The sequence below is a fragment of the Gouania willdenowi genome, chromosome 4 (genome assembly GCF_900634775.1).
Source record: "Gouania willdenowi chromosome 4, fGouWil2.1, whole genome shotgun sequence".
Lineage (NCBI taxonomy): Eukaryota > Metazoa > Chordata > Actinopteri > Blenniiformes > Gobiesocidae > Gouania > Gouania willdenowi.
In genome coordinates, this window is record NC_041047.1 from 5,774,160 (window position 1) to 5,791,566 (window position 17,407).

Consider the following 17,407-nt stretch of genomic DNA (forward strand, 5'->3'; position numbering starts at 1 on the left):
CCAAACAACATCAAATAGACATAAAATAACAAAAAGAATAACAAAACCGCACAAAACGATTATAAAAACATACAAAATGAATCAAAAAACCCACCAAACTGCAACAAAACACATTAAATTAGATCAAAACCACACAAAATATACAAAGTGACTCAAAAAACACACATATTAACAACAAAACGGTAACGAAACATGCAAAATTACTCGAAAAACTAACAAAAAAACAACATAAACTTACAAAATGAATCCAAAAACACACAAAATGACTCCAAAAAACACACATATTAACAACAAAACTACACAAAACGATAACGAAACATTCAAACTGACTAGAAAAACACACAAAAGACTCCAAAAAACCACAAAAAAACACCAGAAATACTAAACAAAAAGCAAAAAATACAAAAATTAGCACAGTAAAATGACAGGAAAATACAAAACAAACAATAAAAACAAAACTCTCTCTTTGTTATTTGTTCATGTATTAATGCTCAGATCAGTCATTATTTCTAAAAATTTGGTGCTCGAATGTGAAAAACAATTTTGTGGCCCCTGCTGAGTGTGTGTGTGTGTGTGTGTGTGTGTGTGTGTGTGTGTGTGTGTGTGTGTGTGTGTGTGTGTGTACCTGACAGTCAGCCATCAGCAGGTGTGTAGCTATGCTATGATGATCGTGTCCCAGCAGCAGTTCTTTGGCCTTCTTCAACACGACCATCTCCAGAGGTTTGTTCTCTGGGGGGAGGAGCCTAGAGGGGAATCCTGCAGGTTGGAACGTGGACTCCGTCTCCACCACTGGCCTCTGGAAGCTGCTCCTCCTCTCTGCCTCCTCTTCATCCTCCACGTGCTTTCCTGCGTCCTCCTCCTCTTCTTCGCTGGTGTTTTCCAAAGCAGCAATGGCGTGATGGTAGGAGCTTCTGTCCAGGCCACGCCCACCTCCTGGTTCCTCCTCCCTACTGGTCCCAGCCTCTCTCTTCAGCCTCTCCACGTAGCTGCAGGTTGATGATGGATGAACTCCAGGGTTGTTTTCTGTCACTGGTGACGTTGGTCTCTCCCAGCAGCTCAGCTCATCTGGAACCATCTCTGGATCCAGGAAGTGGAATCCATCAGATGAGGAGGAGCAAAGGTGGGAGTGATCAGGGAGGGGCTGGTGGTGGGACTTCAGGAGTTTCAGAGGAGGAGCAGGAGGAGCTGAGGTTGGAACAGTGAAACAGTATAATAATCATTAAATACAATGCGTAGAAAAGAAAAAAACTGTATAAATATGTTAGAGTTACGCGTCACATGATACAAACGTTACATATTTAATTAAAAAATAAACAGGCATAATAAATAAATCCAACCCAGCTCAAAACCTGTATATTAAAAAACAAATAAATAAATGACAATATTACCCATTAGAATTATTAAAAACTTTGACAAAATAAAATCAACAACATGCCAAAGGGAATACTGAACTCTTCTACATATTTGTTGTTTTGTGTATTATTAATTTTTTACATCATTTAGAATAGATTTTGCTATTATTTGGTAGGGGTGGGGGGTGGGAGGGATTTGAGGAGTAATTTTTGTGTGTTCATGTTGTCCTTTGTTTATTTTTGTATGTTTTCATAATAATTCTTATGTATTTATGTTGTCCTTTCATGTATTTTTCAGTCGTGTGTGTTTTGTTGAGTCATTTTGTGCATTTTATTTTTGTGTCGGTGTTTTATTTGGGGGGGAGGAGAGAACCACTCACACAGGCATTCACTCTTATGGGCAATCTAGAGACTCCAATCAACATTTTTGGATTGTGGGAAGAAGTCAGAGTACAGGGAGGACCCAAGTGTCCACCCCAGGGCTTGAACAAAGTAAAAGTAATAAAATGAAAGCAAAAATACAACATGAATTACCTGCTTTCCTCCACGGAGAACCTGGAGCTTGTGTGTCTATGTTGATGGACAGAGGCAGACGGCCCAGAGGAACCTTACTGGGTTTGGGAGGAGGTTTGGGACACAGCTGACTGTCTGAGCCTCTGATTGGCTGACCTACACACACACGCAAACACACACACACAGAATTAATAAAAACTTTCACAAAATCAAAGCAGCAACAGGCCCTGTCAAAGGGAATGTTTAACCACTTACTGTATAATACTTTAAGACTATTTGTTGTTTTGTGTATATTGTGTGTTTTTCCATTTATCTATTCTATTCTATTTTGTGTGTTTTTAAAGTGTTGTTGTTTTGAGTTTTTGGAGACATTTCTGTGTGTTTATGTTGTCCTGATGATTTTAATTGATTTTACTGATGATTTTAATTGATTTTACTGATGATTTTAAATGTTCTTATTGATTTTAAACAATTGAATGTTTTATCATGTAAAGCACATTGAGTTGCCTTGAGTATGAAATGCGCTATACAAATAAATTTGCCTTGCCTTTGTGTATTTTTGTGTATTTTTGTTGTTCTTTCATGTATTTTTCAGTCGCGTGTTTTTTTTTGTAATTTTCTTGAGGAGGCAGGTACTGCGAGTTAATTTTTCTGTCATTTTGTGTGTCTTCAGAGTCAATTTTCTATTATTTATTTATTTATTTGATCTACTCTGCATCTTTTGTGTGTTTTTAAAGTCGTTCTGTGCATTTTTGTTGTTGTTTTGGGTTTTTGGAGTCACACGTCTCAAAAGTTACATTGGATATATGTGAAAACACAAAGCATTCACCTCCTCGTTCAGATGTAAGACGGTAAAAAGATCTTTACAGCCACACACCCGGAGGGAGGGGCCATTTTAAAACTCCCCACGGGGGTCTTTATTGGCTCCTGGCTGCACGACAGCTTTATTTTTAGATATGAAATCAGACTGAGGTGCCATTTAGCTTCATGTCATTTAATTATGTGATGGAGCCACTGTGAGGCTTCACTTTACATCCTCACCAGCAGCAGCAGCAGCAAAGAGTGTTGGTGTTGTAAAGTAGTGATTTAAACAGAGCAACAAACGCGTGCTTCTCCTCAGGTAGACACAATGATTACATTAAACCATTCACTAAAGATGTAATGACATTACAGAAGGTTACGATGAAAGAAAACATGGTGATATTAAAAAAAGAAACTGAAAACAACATAAAAACAAAAAAGTGCAATGAAATTAAAAAAAAAAAGTGTGCAAAATTAGCCTGATTAATCAAATCTCCTTCACAATAAAAGCACAAGATTTAATGATTTTACTCGAATGGCCCGTGGTATGTTTAAAACACTGTTTTTAATGTTCGTTTTTAAGACTTCTAATACAGTGAGTTAATTAATCACTTTATCCTGCAGCAGTAAAAAGTAAAGTAAAACGCTTTCATAATTATTATAATTATGTATCCAATATATATATCTATTTATTTATAGATATATATAGGATAAATATTTTACTTGCTCTATAATGTAATAACCAGTGTTGGGAACGTTACTTTAAAAAAGTAATTAGTTATAGTTACTCACTAATTGTTCCAAAAAGTAACTGAGTTAGTAACTGAATTACTCTATAATAAAAGTAACTCATTACCAAGGAAAGTAACTATTTGTGTTACTGTTAAAAAAAAAAAAAGTTACTATATGTCAAAGAATTCAGATTTTTTAGATGCGTGTGTTGTGAGGTGCTTCATTAATTTTGAGTTGATTACAACGGATGTGGACAAAGTCTTCACTCCTGGATATAATGAACACTTCACAATAACCACAATTAATTTAAAGTAGTGTTTGTATCATCACCTTAAAAATACCAACTTTTCATCAGACTGTTCCACGCTCACCATCTCTGCTGCTTCATCCAATCTGTAGTGTATGTGTGTCGCGTGTGTGTGTGTCGCGTGTGCTGGCACGTCGCCTTAGCCAATCATAATTGCTCACCTTGTTTTTAACCCACCTCCTCACTACATTGAGTCAGAAGCCAGGTATGCTTTTGGATAAAAGTTTATTTAATCAATGCATGTAATGCACCGCATTTAACGTTCAGTAACGATAACGGCGTAAAAAGTAATTAGTTAGATAACCCCGTTACTGAAAAACAAACGCCGTTACCTAACGCTGTTATTTTAAACGCCGTTATTCCAAACACTGGTAATAACAAACCAAAGCTTTTGCGTTTTGGGCTCAGAATCCATGTACCCTTCGTTCATTGGTTATTCCGTTTTAAAACCAAATCAAAATAATTAATAATTTGTTTTGGTTTTAAAACGGAAAAACCAAAGAACGAAGGCTACACGGTTTGCTCAGCATCTTGTTACATTATTCACCGGTTGTAACATTTTGAATTTTATTATTATTATTTTTTTTCTTTTTACATTTTGGGTGTTATTGCATTGTTTTTTAACAATTCAGGTCTTTTTGGGTGGTTGTTTATGGGCTCTAACAAGGAGCCATGTTTTACTGTTAAACTGCTGCAGAAGAAAGGGACGCTAGTGACGGTTTTATTACATTTTGGGCTCTAACACTCCTGCAAAGAGCTGAATTTGTTCCCACCTGCTAATGTTTCTGCTCTACGTGATGCAGACGGACTCAGCACAGGTTCGCTGCCCGTTCGAAACACTGGAGACTTTGGGTTTGGACTGTGGAAGAGCTGCTCTGAGCTCTGCTGGGGCTGCACTCTGGACCCTGGTACAGAATGAAAAGCATGAAGAGAGGAAATAATAATAATAATAATAATAATAATAATAATAATAATAATAATAATAATAATGATAATGATAATGATAATGATAATGATAATAATAATAATAATAATAATAATAATAATAATAGGAGGGAGGTGAAAACAAATCAACACACCCAGGGGTAAGAAGCTTTCTGACTGATGCGCTTTGAGGGGGCGTCGCCTCTCCTGGACATGATTGAGGCTAGCTGGTTGGCTGCCACAGCGATCCTTTATCCTGAGGTAAAAACAAACATATAAACAGAAATATGTGCATTCTTTTATCAATCTTTTTGAGTGAAAAAATTAGAAATTTTAAAAAACATCTTGATAAAATTCTAGACTAAGTCATTTTGCACATTTTTGCTGTTGTTTTGGGTTTTTGGAGTTTGTATTTTTTAGTCATGTGTGTTTCTGGAGTCATTTTGTTAATGTATTATTGTGTATTCTTGTTTTTTGGGGATATTTCTGTGATTTTGTGTTTTTGGACTCATTTTGTGCATTTTTGTTGTTGTTTTGGGTTTTTGGAGTCATTTTTGTGTGCTTATGTTGTCCTTTGTGCATTATTTAGTCCTTTTGTGTGTTTTCAGAGTAAATCTTGTGTGTACTGTATTTGTTGTCCTTTTTTTGTATTTTTCAGTCATGTTGTGTGTTTCTGGAGTCATTGTGTAAATTTATTTTGTTTTTGGACCCATATTGTGTTTTTAATTTTTTTGAGGGGGAGGGGGGGGTTCTGTCATTTTGTGTGTTGTTTCCATGGTTCTCAGACACTGTGAGTGTGTGCATTATGATGCTGTGGAACAAACCGGAGCTGGCTGCTTCGACCCAGGCCGTCCTGACAGGGCGAGCTCTCGTGCACGGGCTGCTTGTTGTTGTCGTGCACGTGTCCGTTTGTGATGTTGAGGCTGAGGCGTTTCTGGTTCCGTCTCTCCTGAGCCGTCAACCCCGTGTCTCTGTGGTTCCCTGAGAGGCCGTACTTTTCCTCCAGGCAGCGCAGGGGCAGCCCTCTGTTGATTGGCTGGAAGATGATGGCGCCGACCACCTGCAGCCACCACAGGAAGTACAAGAAACTCAGTGTTAGTGCACTTTTCCCAGCCAATCAGCTGAGAGCAAAAAGCCAGTAAAGCAACATTAAAATTAAAATCAATAGCTTAATAACATTTTATATGACTATTATTATTATTATTATGCAGTCAAAGTACCTGCTAATTGTAACTAATTAATGCATAGATTATTGTTGTTTGGTGCATTTTTCAATACATATATGATTCACATTGTTATGGGCTATAAACTATAACTGTCATTTAGCTGTTCCTTATTATTCAGGTTAATTTGTCAGATGTCGCATGTTAAAAATGGTTTGGAAATGTATTTAAAAGAATTTTTTTTAAAACTATTTAAAAAAAGAAGTTATCTATAAAAAAGTATTTAAAAGCTGTTCAAAAAGTAGTTATTAGAACTATTTAATTTTTTTGAAAAATATACTATTATATACATAATGCTAAGTAAGTATTTGCACCTTTTTGGTTGTGACAGTATGACGGCACACTTGTTCTTTAAGTTTATTTATTCTTTTAGCAGGGTTTCCACCTGTTATTACTGCTACTGCAGCTACAAATGCTGTAGTATTGCTACTTGTGACCAACTGAAGACCTGCTGAAGACCAAACTGAATTTCAAATTAAAAGAAGAAAACAAGCAACTGTTTGGTCATTGAGTGGAACCCTATGAGTCACGTCTGGAATCTTGTACTTCAAAGAAGTTGGAGATAACTTGACAATTATTATTATTATTATTATTATTATTAATAATAATATTAATATTATTATTAATATTATTAGTGGTGGGAAAATATCTATTAAAAAAATGTATCCCAATTAATGCGTTAAAGTCCCAGCCCAAATTTTTAATAATTAATACATGTTTTTTATTTTTATTATTATTATTTTTTCGGAAGGCCTGGGTAAGCAGCACCCCTTTATTGATTATGTTATTAATGAATAAATTACTACTAATGTAATGCCTACTCAGTATTAAAGTAGCTACTAAAATAAAAATAAAACAAAAATAATTAAAAAAAAAAACATTTCAAAAACAGGTCATTTTTGCCTCTTTTAGTTTGTGAATACATCACTCACTCCTTCATGTTTTTATTAAGGATCCCCATTACGGCTGTTACCGTAGTAACCAGCTAGTCTTCCTGGGGTCCACAAAGACAACAATAAAATACAAACACAGAACAATCACATCCCCTTTGATATTTCAATTATAAATACAAATAATAATATACTTAATAAGAAATGTTAAAACACACATTTAATAATCCTCATGAATAAAATAAAATAAAAACAAAACGAAACCACTCTACATACAGACATATTTACATTATATCTACACCTTCAGGTAGAAATCCTGTTTGTTAGCGAGTCGTTTATAACAAACTCACCAGTGAGACGGGTTTCCTGTTGCCCACGTAGTATCTGATGAGTGCTGGGACGCTGTCAAAGCCTTCTCTCTCCAGACGATACTCAACCCTGGAATAGGCCTCATTCAGCATCACCACCTTCAGCAGAAAAAGCAACATTTAGGCACTAATGTACGATGTAGAGGTCTTCAAATTTAACATGCATCATCATAACAACAGAAACATGTGCTTTTGTTTATCTGGCATTGAGAAAAAAAAATTTAATCCTTGATTTTGTTCTTTGTGGCTTTATGACGTTGCCTTAACGAATAATGAACAGTTTGCTTTTATGTCTGTACCTTCTTGTTTATTTTAAAGTGTTGAGCAGCATTTCTCCATTGGCAGGTCAGAACGTAACTTCCTGGACTGGACAGCGAATCACGGATCAGGAAATCCCCGTCACGTTGCACCAAGTTTTCTGCGACCTACGATGAGACAAAAGTGTGACACACACACACACACGCGCGCACACACACACACACACACACACACACACACACACACACACACACACACACACACACACACACACACACACACACACACACACACACACACACACACACACAAACATTTAATCAAACATAATAACGGTGATCCATCGCCTGCAGTGATTACATAAGACATGAGGATATTAAAACCTTAGTATGTGTAAATACAGGAGATAAGAAGCTCACATCATTGTGTTACAGTAATAATATCTATATTAACCTTTAAAAGGCTATATTAAATTTAAAAAGCTTAAAATCATGAAAATGTAATTACAAATAACGTTTTTTTATTCATTGACACTGTGTAACTTTGTTAATGTAACGTATTCCATGTCATTTCACAAATGGCCCACACACTCATTCAATAGGCACACTGTACATTTTTAGTTTGATCGAATCAACACATTTTGAGATATTATGAACAATATATTGAGGGGGGTGTGCCTCAATTGTTGCATGTCCTTATTTTTCTTCCATTTTCAGTTTCCGATACCTCAAAAACTCCATCACATAGGGAACTGAAATGTGGTATAGTAATACAGCTCCACCTACTCTCTCAGAATATATAAAAAGATCTGCTATATATTCTGTCTGATGGACATGCCAGCTCCTCATAATTGGTAAAAAGTTTTTTTGGGGGTTTGGGTCTGGAACATGTTTAGGCCTTCAGTAAAAACTTAGCAAATGCCTCAGCTCCCTGTCATTTGATCAGCTTGGAGTTATGTACATAGAGTGTTCACATCACTAATGATTAGTCACATATATGCATTGGTTCTTAGGTGACATGCTCTGGAAATAAGAATACTTTATCTTTTTATTTTTTAAATGTTTTAACTGCATGTGGAAATGTAAGAGAAAATCAGCTTTTTGTTTTAATTTATAGTATAAAATAACTCTTTCTTGGGATATAAAACTATGTTTTTTTATGTGACTTCTTGATTTCAATTTTGGACCCCAAATATTGAAAAGATATTGAAAATCCTTTACATGAGGCCATTGTATCTTGCCTCTGTGTCTTATAATCATTTATTATTTATTAGTTTTTCACTCGTAACATGAAAAGTGAATTGCGATGGGACGTCCTGAAAATGTGTTGAAATGACATGGAATGAACATTATTTATGTTTTTTGTATTTATCGGCATTTTTTTTTGGGATACTAAAGCAATCATAAACAGTTAAAATGCAGAAGTAAAGACTACACACACACACACACGCACACGCACACACGCACACGCGCACACGCACACACGCACACACACACACGCACACACACACACTCGACGGGGGTAATTGAGTAAGTGTTTGTAATATGTATAATTGCAGTTTATCATAAGCAAAGGAAACAGCTTATTAAAAATGATTACATCCCTCTGCTTCGGCTTCCTGAAAGTACAGTCCCTTCCTCCCTCTCTCACACGTGCACACACACACACACACACACACGTGCAAGTGCACACACACATGTGCACGTGCACGTTTATTAGAAATAAGGCTTTCCTGTGCTCTGTGTGAATACTGAGGTGATCTGGTTCAACAAGTCCCAACCCAGCAGCAGGGGTGTGACCTGTGACTCAGAGTGAGTGTGTGCGCGCACGTGTGTGTGTGTGTGTGTGCGTGTAGGTGGGTGTCTCACCTGTCTGGGAATCGCTCCGTGGTACCATGCGTGGCTCCTCGGCTCCTTGCAGTTCATCTTCAGCTCCTCCTCCAGCTCCTTGCGGAGTTTCTCAGGTGGACAGTCCAGGATGAACTGATCTCTGGAAAACTGAGAGAAAAGCACAAAAAAAAAAAAAAAAAAAAAAAAAAGAGGCGTCATCTCTTTGTCCAAAATCTACATTTCCTCTCGTTCCCGCTGTTGAGTTGAAAGCTGAAGCAGAACAACGTAGTATGAGTTTAATTTTACTTATTTTAAAGCATTAAGTCAGATGTACTCATTATACTCATTATTACATTATTATTACCTATCATGCCAGGCTTTTCAACCTTGGGTCGTGACCTCATGTGAAATGTCTAATAATAATAAAATGTAAAAAATTACCAATATATATATGTATATGTATTCATATTAACCTTTTTTTTTTTAAAACATTTTTTTTTTATTATTTTGAACAGTTAAAAAAAATAAAACAATACATAATTCAAAGATTTTATATGTCATGTGCTTGAACAAAATAACGTCCCCAAATAGAAAAACTAATAAAAATAGAAAAACACCAGTAATATAAATATATACAAACATATTCATATTAAATTAAAACACCTCGTACATTATCTAACAACTGTAACCTAAACGTTCACTGTCTCAAATATAAATGTAGTTCAAATAAAAAGCAGTATGAAAATATCTGAGCTGGTGCATATTGTCACTTTGTATGTGTGACATAGTATAACAAACATAATCAAAAAACACATTTTACAGAAATAAAGCATCTGGATTCACCATGTGATGGTTGGGAACCACTGTATTATGCTATTATTACTACCCTAACCCTATATTATTATTTACCTACAGATTGCAAAGGTTGTGCCTTCTTCCATTCATGAAAAAAATGGTTTCATTTACTGTATTTTTTGCTGTATGTTGCTGTACTTTTCTTTTAAAAGTGACTTAAACAGTGGAGCGACTTATCTGTAAATCTTTTTAGCCAGTCAGCAGCACCATTAGTACGCCTTCTTGGAAAGTGACCAATATACTGATAAGACTTACTCATTAGATCTTAATAAAACAGTAGTAATTTATGAGCCAAATATCTTTATTTAGCTGTTTTTTTAAACTTCAGTAGAAGCTTGAAGGACAGCAAAGTCAAACAACAGCTGGATAACAGAAAATAACAGTTTCCTACACAAAAACATTCACAGTTTTGTAACATTTGACCTCATTCTGAGGTGTGTCACTATTTTAAAGCATATATTTATCTTACCACAAATCTAACCGACACTAGCAAACACTAACACAGCTGTTATCAACAGAAATTAAAATAACTTGGAATAACATTAATGTAATAAGGAGGAGAGCGGTCATTTAAAGCGGTCTCACCCCGACTCACGAACGAGTTTCCTCTCTCCCTTCATTCCTTGGACTCTATAGATTCTTTAAAAAGCACTTAAAAACTGAGTTTTTTAAGGAGTTCTAGCCTTACAGACTCAGTCAGAGCTGCCTATATTAGTGTATTTCAACGTATCTTTTATCTTTGTGAAACACTTTGTGACTATATGTCTGTGAAAAGCGCTATATGAATAAAATGTACTTACTTACTTATGAATACAGTAAACTACTACAATCTAAAGGTTAAGAAGACGTATAAATCAATGAGCGTAAAAAAAAACACAAACAAAAAAAACATTTTCCCTTATATTATTTATACAGCTGATTAAATGAGAAGCAGTGTGTAGCACATTCAAAACGGAGCATGGGACTAAATAAGTGTGCTGAATGAAATGAAGGTCAGTCTCACACATACACACACACACACACACACGCACACACACACACACACACACACACACTTACATGACAGCTGTGGGGTCTCTGCATCGTGCCTTTTGTCCCTCCTCCTCAAACACAAGCTTGATTGAAGGTAAAGCTCTCACACACACACACACACACACACTGAACCAACGTGGTTCTCTCACACACACTCCCTCTCGTTCCTTATCTCTGAGTATTTCCTCCTCTCTCTCTCTCTCTCTTTGCTTCACCTGCCGACTCCTGTGACATCATCATCGTCCTGACCTGCCTCCATGCACACCTCCAGCTGCTGACGTACGTAAATACACACACACACACTCACACCCGAGAGTGACACACACGCACACACACCATGAACTTCTACCTCACGATACAGCCTCAAGTCAAACAGTCATTTTAATCCCATTTGATCAGATTTACATCCTCCTGTTCATCATCTCTGTTTGTTTACCTTGGATCAGGAGATATTTTCAATTTCCTGTTATGTAGAGAAGCCCAAACACAGCACCTCTGAATGTAGCCTTTGATCTGTGTTTGTATTCCAACTAGTGTTCTGTCAAATAAAAGGTTAATAATGTCAGCGTGCTGTGCCACAGGCCATTTGTGTTTGGATACACAACATTTAGGCTCCTGGACACGCCGCCTGTTGCATAATATCTCATTCAGCTTCACCGGGAATAGAAGGATTTCTTCATAGCTGCTGGAATTATAGCTTTAACAAGACATTTTTAGTAGTAGATCTGGATTACTAGTAGATCTAGATTACAATAAAATAAATAACTATTCAAATGTAATAAATATTATAAATAATATCTGGAGCAGCCCTCAACTGGGTAAAAACATACCTTCAAGACAGGCAGTTCTTTGTCTCTATTGGAGACTTCCACTCAAATAAATTGTGCCTGTTATTTAACCTCTACCTGCTCCCACTTTCACTGGTCATTCAGAAATACAATATAAACTACCATAACTATGCAGATGATTCACAACTTTACATATCACTATCCTCAGATGACCTCAGTCCCATAAACGTCCTTACTCAGTGTCTAGATGACTTAAACACTTGGATGTCAGACAAAAAGTTGCTTCTCATCTCACCTAATTCAGTCTCTTTAAACACAAACAATCAAGCAGCATCCGATGCAGAAAAAATTGTTAATGCATTCATTTCAAGTAGACTGGACTACTGTAAAAGTTTATTTACTGGCGTTTTCAAACCCACTTGTTCCTGTTTTTCAGGGTCCTGGGGGTCTGCCGGGGCCAATCTCCGGCTCTCATTGGGCGCTGGGCGGGGGTACACCCTGGACAGGGCGCCAGTCTATCGCAGGCCTTTTGAAATCCTCTTATGAAAAATTACAGTTTATTCAGAATGCTGCAAATTATCCTCAGATAATAAAAAGGAAAAGCCTCAGGTAGAGAATAGTGTTGTACTCAAGCACGCACTATCTGAGACTTGCTGAAGACCAGAATGCACCAGTGAGACCAAGTCAAGACCAAGATTTTTCGGAGTCGAGACCGAGACAAAGCACAACATGAAAAATCTCAAACCCTGACACATTTTTTCACCTAAATTCTTACAAAAAATAAATCCTTGTATGTATTCAAAAATTGATGACTGATTATTTTAGATATCTACCGGTATATCTGAAAGTCAGATGTTTACTTATCAGGCGAATGAGGCCTAAATTAAGGGTTCAGAGGTATTTCTGACTAGAAATAAGATGGACTGAAGTCCCTGTTTTTGCAGGGAGGCAAAACAATCAGTGAGCTAACGCTAAATGTTTGAAGTCAAATTAAAACGTGAAATAATCAGGAAAAAAATCCAAGTGCTTCTTCTTATGATCACATTACTGTAATAAAGTTGAAGAATAGCAGATCAGAGATCAGTGTTTGTCTCAATCAGTCTTGACAGAAAATCCCGAGTCGGGCCAGGTTGAGACTGAATAAAAACTCTCTAGGGTACAAGACAAGACCAAGAACGTCAAAATGTTGTCTCGGGACTGGTTCTGAGACCAAGACCGGTCTTGAGTGCTACAACACTATTAGAGAGACTATGTCCTAGTTAGAGAAGTTTAAAGAGTGACTAAACCCAGAGGTTTTGGCTGAGGAGCTCAGAGTAGAGCCAATGCTCTTGTGCGCCCAGCTTTTGCTCAGTGCATATGAAGGCGCTTCTTTGAAATTGTTGTGTAATTTACAATATTAGGATAGTAAATCAATTGTTAACATATAAATCTACAGCCAATGGTCACTGGCCTCTTTGTAACAGCAGCATGTAATCTGTAATGACGATTGGTTCAACTGAAGCAGTGCAGAGAGATTGAATCTCATAAACACCACTGATGCTTCCTAGAAGATTGTGGGTGAATGACGTTACATTGCCTGTAAAAAAAAATAGAAAATAAAAATGCAAAATAAAAACGCTCCTGTCTTCCTTTCATTTCATGCATGTCTCACTCCAGACGTTCATTACTCTGCAGTGATTAGAACGGACCCTTCTATCTTCTACCCCAGCCTCCATGTCTCCACACACGGCAGGAAGTCAACATATCATATTACAACTTCTGCAGAAAACCACTCACTGCTGCTGTGGCTTTAGAATGAACACGTGTTTAAGTTCAGTTTGGAGCAGGAATGACAGTGTAAACTGATTTTAGTGTAAAAAAAATGAGATGAAATGTAGCATCCAGACGGTTTCCCCTGGTATAGTGCCTCCAAATATGTTAATTATTGATTAGAAATGAATACTATCTCCTGGAACAATCCATTTAATCTATATCAGGGGTGTCAAACTAATTTTAGATAATTTCAACACCAACAATATCTAAGCAATAGATGACAAGTAGTGGCCATACTTATTTTATTTTGAGAAATCTTGTCAAATAATTCAAGAATTGAAAAGTATTTTGAAAAAACTATGTTTCTTTCAACAATTTGAGAATAAAAATGACTTCCATTGTTTTATGCAAGCATAGAAAAACTGCAAACTTCCATAAATATTAGGGATGTAACGATTAATCGTAAGGCAGTTAAAAATCGATTCATAGGGGTCACGGTTGATATCGATTTTCTGACAATTGAATCGCAGTACTTTTTTTAACCAGCAGAGGGCGCTATCCGGAAGTGTTGGCGGCGGGCGGAGTCTGCTAATACTTTCTTTCTGGCCGCCTTCTACTCTTAAATATGTTAATAAATGATTCATTACCCCTGTAGCACCGAAAGAATATCTGTAATATTACTTGAATATCTGTAAAAGTCACGGTTTTCTATTAGCTCTGTCTGCTAGCATAGCTTCTCTTCTTCACTGCAATATATATGCATGCCAACCGACCACTGGGTTACCAGCGCCCTCTGCTGGTCCAAACAAATATGACGTAAATCAGTGTAATCACGGTTTTTTTTTTTTTTTTTTAAAGTCCAATTGTTAAGGCACAAAATACATTTTCAGTTGCACTTTTAAAAGAAAAATAACTATTATGCAGTTTTGCATAGTTTATTATAGAACCAGAATTTAAATTATTAGGCTTCATTTTCATTTGTATTATTCCTTTATTTATTTAATTCAAGATTTATTTTTAGTTAAATTGCATTGTTTTGAATAGTTTATCAAGGAATTCTTTTGACAATGAAAAATAAAAGGAAAATAATACAGTATTTTCTAGTTTTTTTCCCAAAAAAAAAATTGTCTACAGTCCCATTTTGTAAATGAAAAAATCGTGAGAGAATCGTATCGTGAACCCAGTATCGTGAATCGAATCGTATCGGGAGTTGAGTGAATCGTTACATCCCTAATAAATATTGTATATTTTCATTGAATTTGTGACAAATTCAATGAAACTCCACTTGAATTTCTACATCCAAATAAATCTGTTGGAATGTTGTGTTTTTTGAAGTGTATTATTTTGCATTGATGCCAAAATTTATGTTTGGATATGATACAGTGATTCAAAATGACTCCCAATTACTGTGTAATTTGAATAACCAATTCCCATGAAAAGTTTATATTTTTTAAATATTATCAAAATTCATGAGCTTAAGTTCCTGCTGATTTTAAAGGATATTTTAAATATTTTAAAGGGTTGAATTTGGACCCCGGGCCTTGAGTTTGATACATGTGATCTATATAATAATGTCTATTTCTTTATTTGGGAGGGAGTCACAGAAACTGGTTTGGGTTATTGTAGTGCAGTGTGATTAATTCTGTGATTATTTTACTTAATATAGAAGAAGCCGCTAAAATAAATGATGTGTTGGTGCCAACAGACTGATAACCACATTTTAATACATGCCTTTTCATGCTCATCGGAGTTAAACTGATCGCCTACATTTCTACTGAGCTTTTCAACAGCTTTAACAGCACAGCCTTTACATATTGTATGAACCAGTTTCAGAACCAGTTTTCTCGTCATCACCCCAGTGATGAGGAGCGATGATGAAGAGGGTGACAGGCATCATCATCATCATCCAATCACTGACTGATAGAGAGTGACACACGGGCAGGACTAACGGTGTTACAGGACAGTCTGTTACACGAGTAGAAAAATGACACGTGACACTTTGATATCACAAAAACAGAACAACTTGTCCCTCAAAGGCTTTTTTTACTCTATGATTTTTTTTTTATTTGCTTTGTTGTTAACCTGATTAATCTTATCGGCAACACTTACTGTAGCTACAGGCTGAGAAAAAACAGCTTTCACATTTCATTCCAGGGCTAACAACTATATACACTAGGGTGACCATGTTTTGACTTTCAAAATAAAGGACACTTGGGCCAACCTCGGCAAAATCAAAGTACTCAATGTTTTCTTGAATCAAAGTTGTAACGGAAAAATACAATATAATAGATAAATAAGTTGTTATTGTCCATAAGGTTTAAAAATTCATTTCTCGCTTGATAACAAAGACTTCAAAAAATGACTCAAACAACCAACCTTTGTACGCATTATTACAATCTGTCCTTGAAAAACCTCACGTAAACCTTCTTAAAATTTTCAGTCATTGAAACAATGAGAAACATCTCCTAGTAGAAATTAAAACCATGGAAAAAAAAAAACTTAAGGCTTACAGAACAGTAAGTAATCATTAAATATACACTTTAATAAATAAATGTGAAAGTTTGCATCCCATGGCTTTATTATGTTTGTTGTCTGTGGAGACGGGAGGTGATGAGGTCTAGACCACTTGATGGAAACTTTACCTTAACCTCCAACATTTTAAGTTTCTCTCATTGTCTCCTTCGATTTCAAACCCCTCTCTGAACCTCCATGGAGGTTTGATCATCCAGGAGCGTCTTCCTGCTGATTTTTTTTAAATTAAATCCACTAGTATTTGGTCTATTTTAATCCATCTTGGACTTTAGACTCTCTTCCCTTTTCCTCGTGTGTGACGATTTCGTCAAAACAAAGCGGCATCTTTAATGATTTCGTCACGTGTGAGTAAAATTACTGTAATGACATGATAGTGGCTGTAAAAAGCAACTCATTAGCTCTCAGAAACTGCTGAAATTCCTCCGATAGAGCAAATATTAATATTTTACGGTCATTTAAATTAAGGGTCTTCCCCGAGATGCATTCAGGGTCCCTGGGAAACCTGGACAATTTGATGAGTTTGTAAAATCCGGCCAGACAAGACGTGAAAAGAGGACATGTCTGGGTATACTGTAGGTCACCCTATACACAATCACCAGCAAACTTTTTTAACTCCACTAATCTCTGTTCTGAGGTGGAAAAACTGAATTACACTGAGAAGAAACACACACAGAGAGAGAGAAGATGTAATTTCCCCTAGAAACTGATTCAAATCCATGTTTTGCCTGAGCTCCAACACAACAGAAGTTTTCTGTTGACCTTAAGATGCAGATATTTACAGAGAAACATGAGCTGCTGTAGACTTACAGGTCTGCTAACTTTCACTGTCACCCCCTCCACACACACACACACACACAACAACCCCCCCACTCTGCTGAGAGGACTAATGACCTCAAAGATTTCCACTGTGATTGAGTCCTCCATGTTGAGGATTTGAAAGCAGAACATGATGCATTAGATCTCCTTGACCAGTTGATGGATTAGAACCCAATCCACCGCTGAACCAGTGTAAGCTGCTTGTCCTGTGAGCTCATTGAGGTGATGACGAAAAACCTTTTAGTAAAATAAAACAAAATCCATCTTCTTCTCACACACCGGGGGAGACGTCACCATAATCCTCATCTTCCTGTGTTTCACTTGGTATAGCGTGAGAACTGATGAAACAACGCTGGGTTAATTATAGAAACAATCGAGCAATTCATCCTCCATTCGTCTCTTTCTGCTGCGTCCATGCCACAGTGCTGGTGCTCA

The 17,407-nt window shown here is 36.5% G+C and overlaps 1 protein-coding gene across 2 annotated transcripts in view; it reads right to left on the reverse strand.

The window, feature by feature from the left end:
- bcar3 (BCAR3 adaptor protein, NSP family member) overlaps nucleotides 1–17,407 on the reverse strand; it is a 100,260-nt gene that overhangs the window by 5,477 nt on the left and 77,376 nt on the right. For both annotated transcript variants that reach the window (XM_028443613.1, XM_028443614.1), the window contains 8 exons: nucleotides 9,237–9,365; nucleotides 7,410–7,535; nucleotides 7,093–7,209; nucleotides 5,454–5,689; nucleotides 4,785–4,885; nucleotides 4,479–4,610; nucleotides 1,887–2,021; nucleotides 626–1,185 (listed from right to left, as the gene is read on the reverse strand). In XM_028443613.1, the coding sequence (XP_028299414.1) occupies nucleotides 626–1,185; nucleotides 1,887–2,021; nucleotides 4,479–4,610; nucleotides 4,785–4,885; nucleotides 5,454–5,689; nucleotides 7,093–7,209; nucleotides 7,410–7,535; nucleotides 9,237–9,365 (1,536 nt within the window). The remainder of the gene's footprint in view (nucleotides 1–625; nucleotides 1,186–1,886; nucleotides 2,022–4,478; nucleotides 4,611–4,784; nucleotides 4,886–5,453; nucleotides 5,690–7,092; nucleotides 7,210–7,409; nucleotides 7,536–9,236; nucleotides 9,366–17,407) is intronic.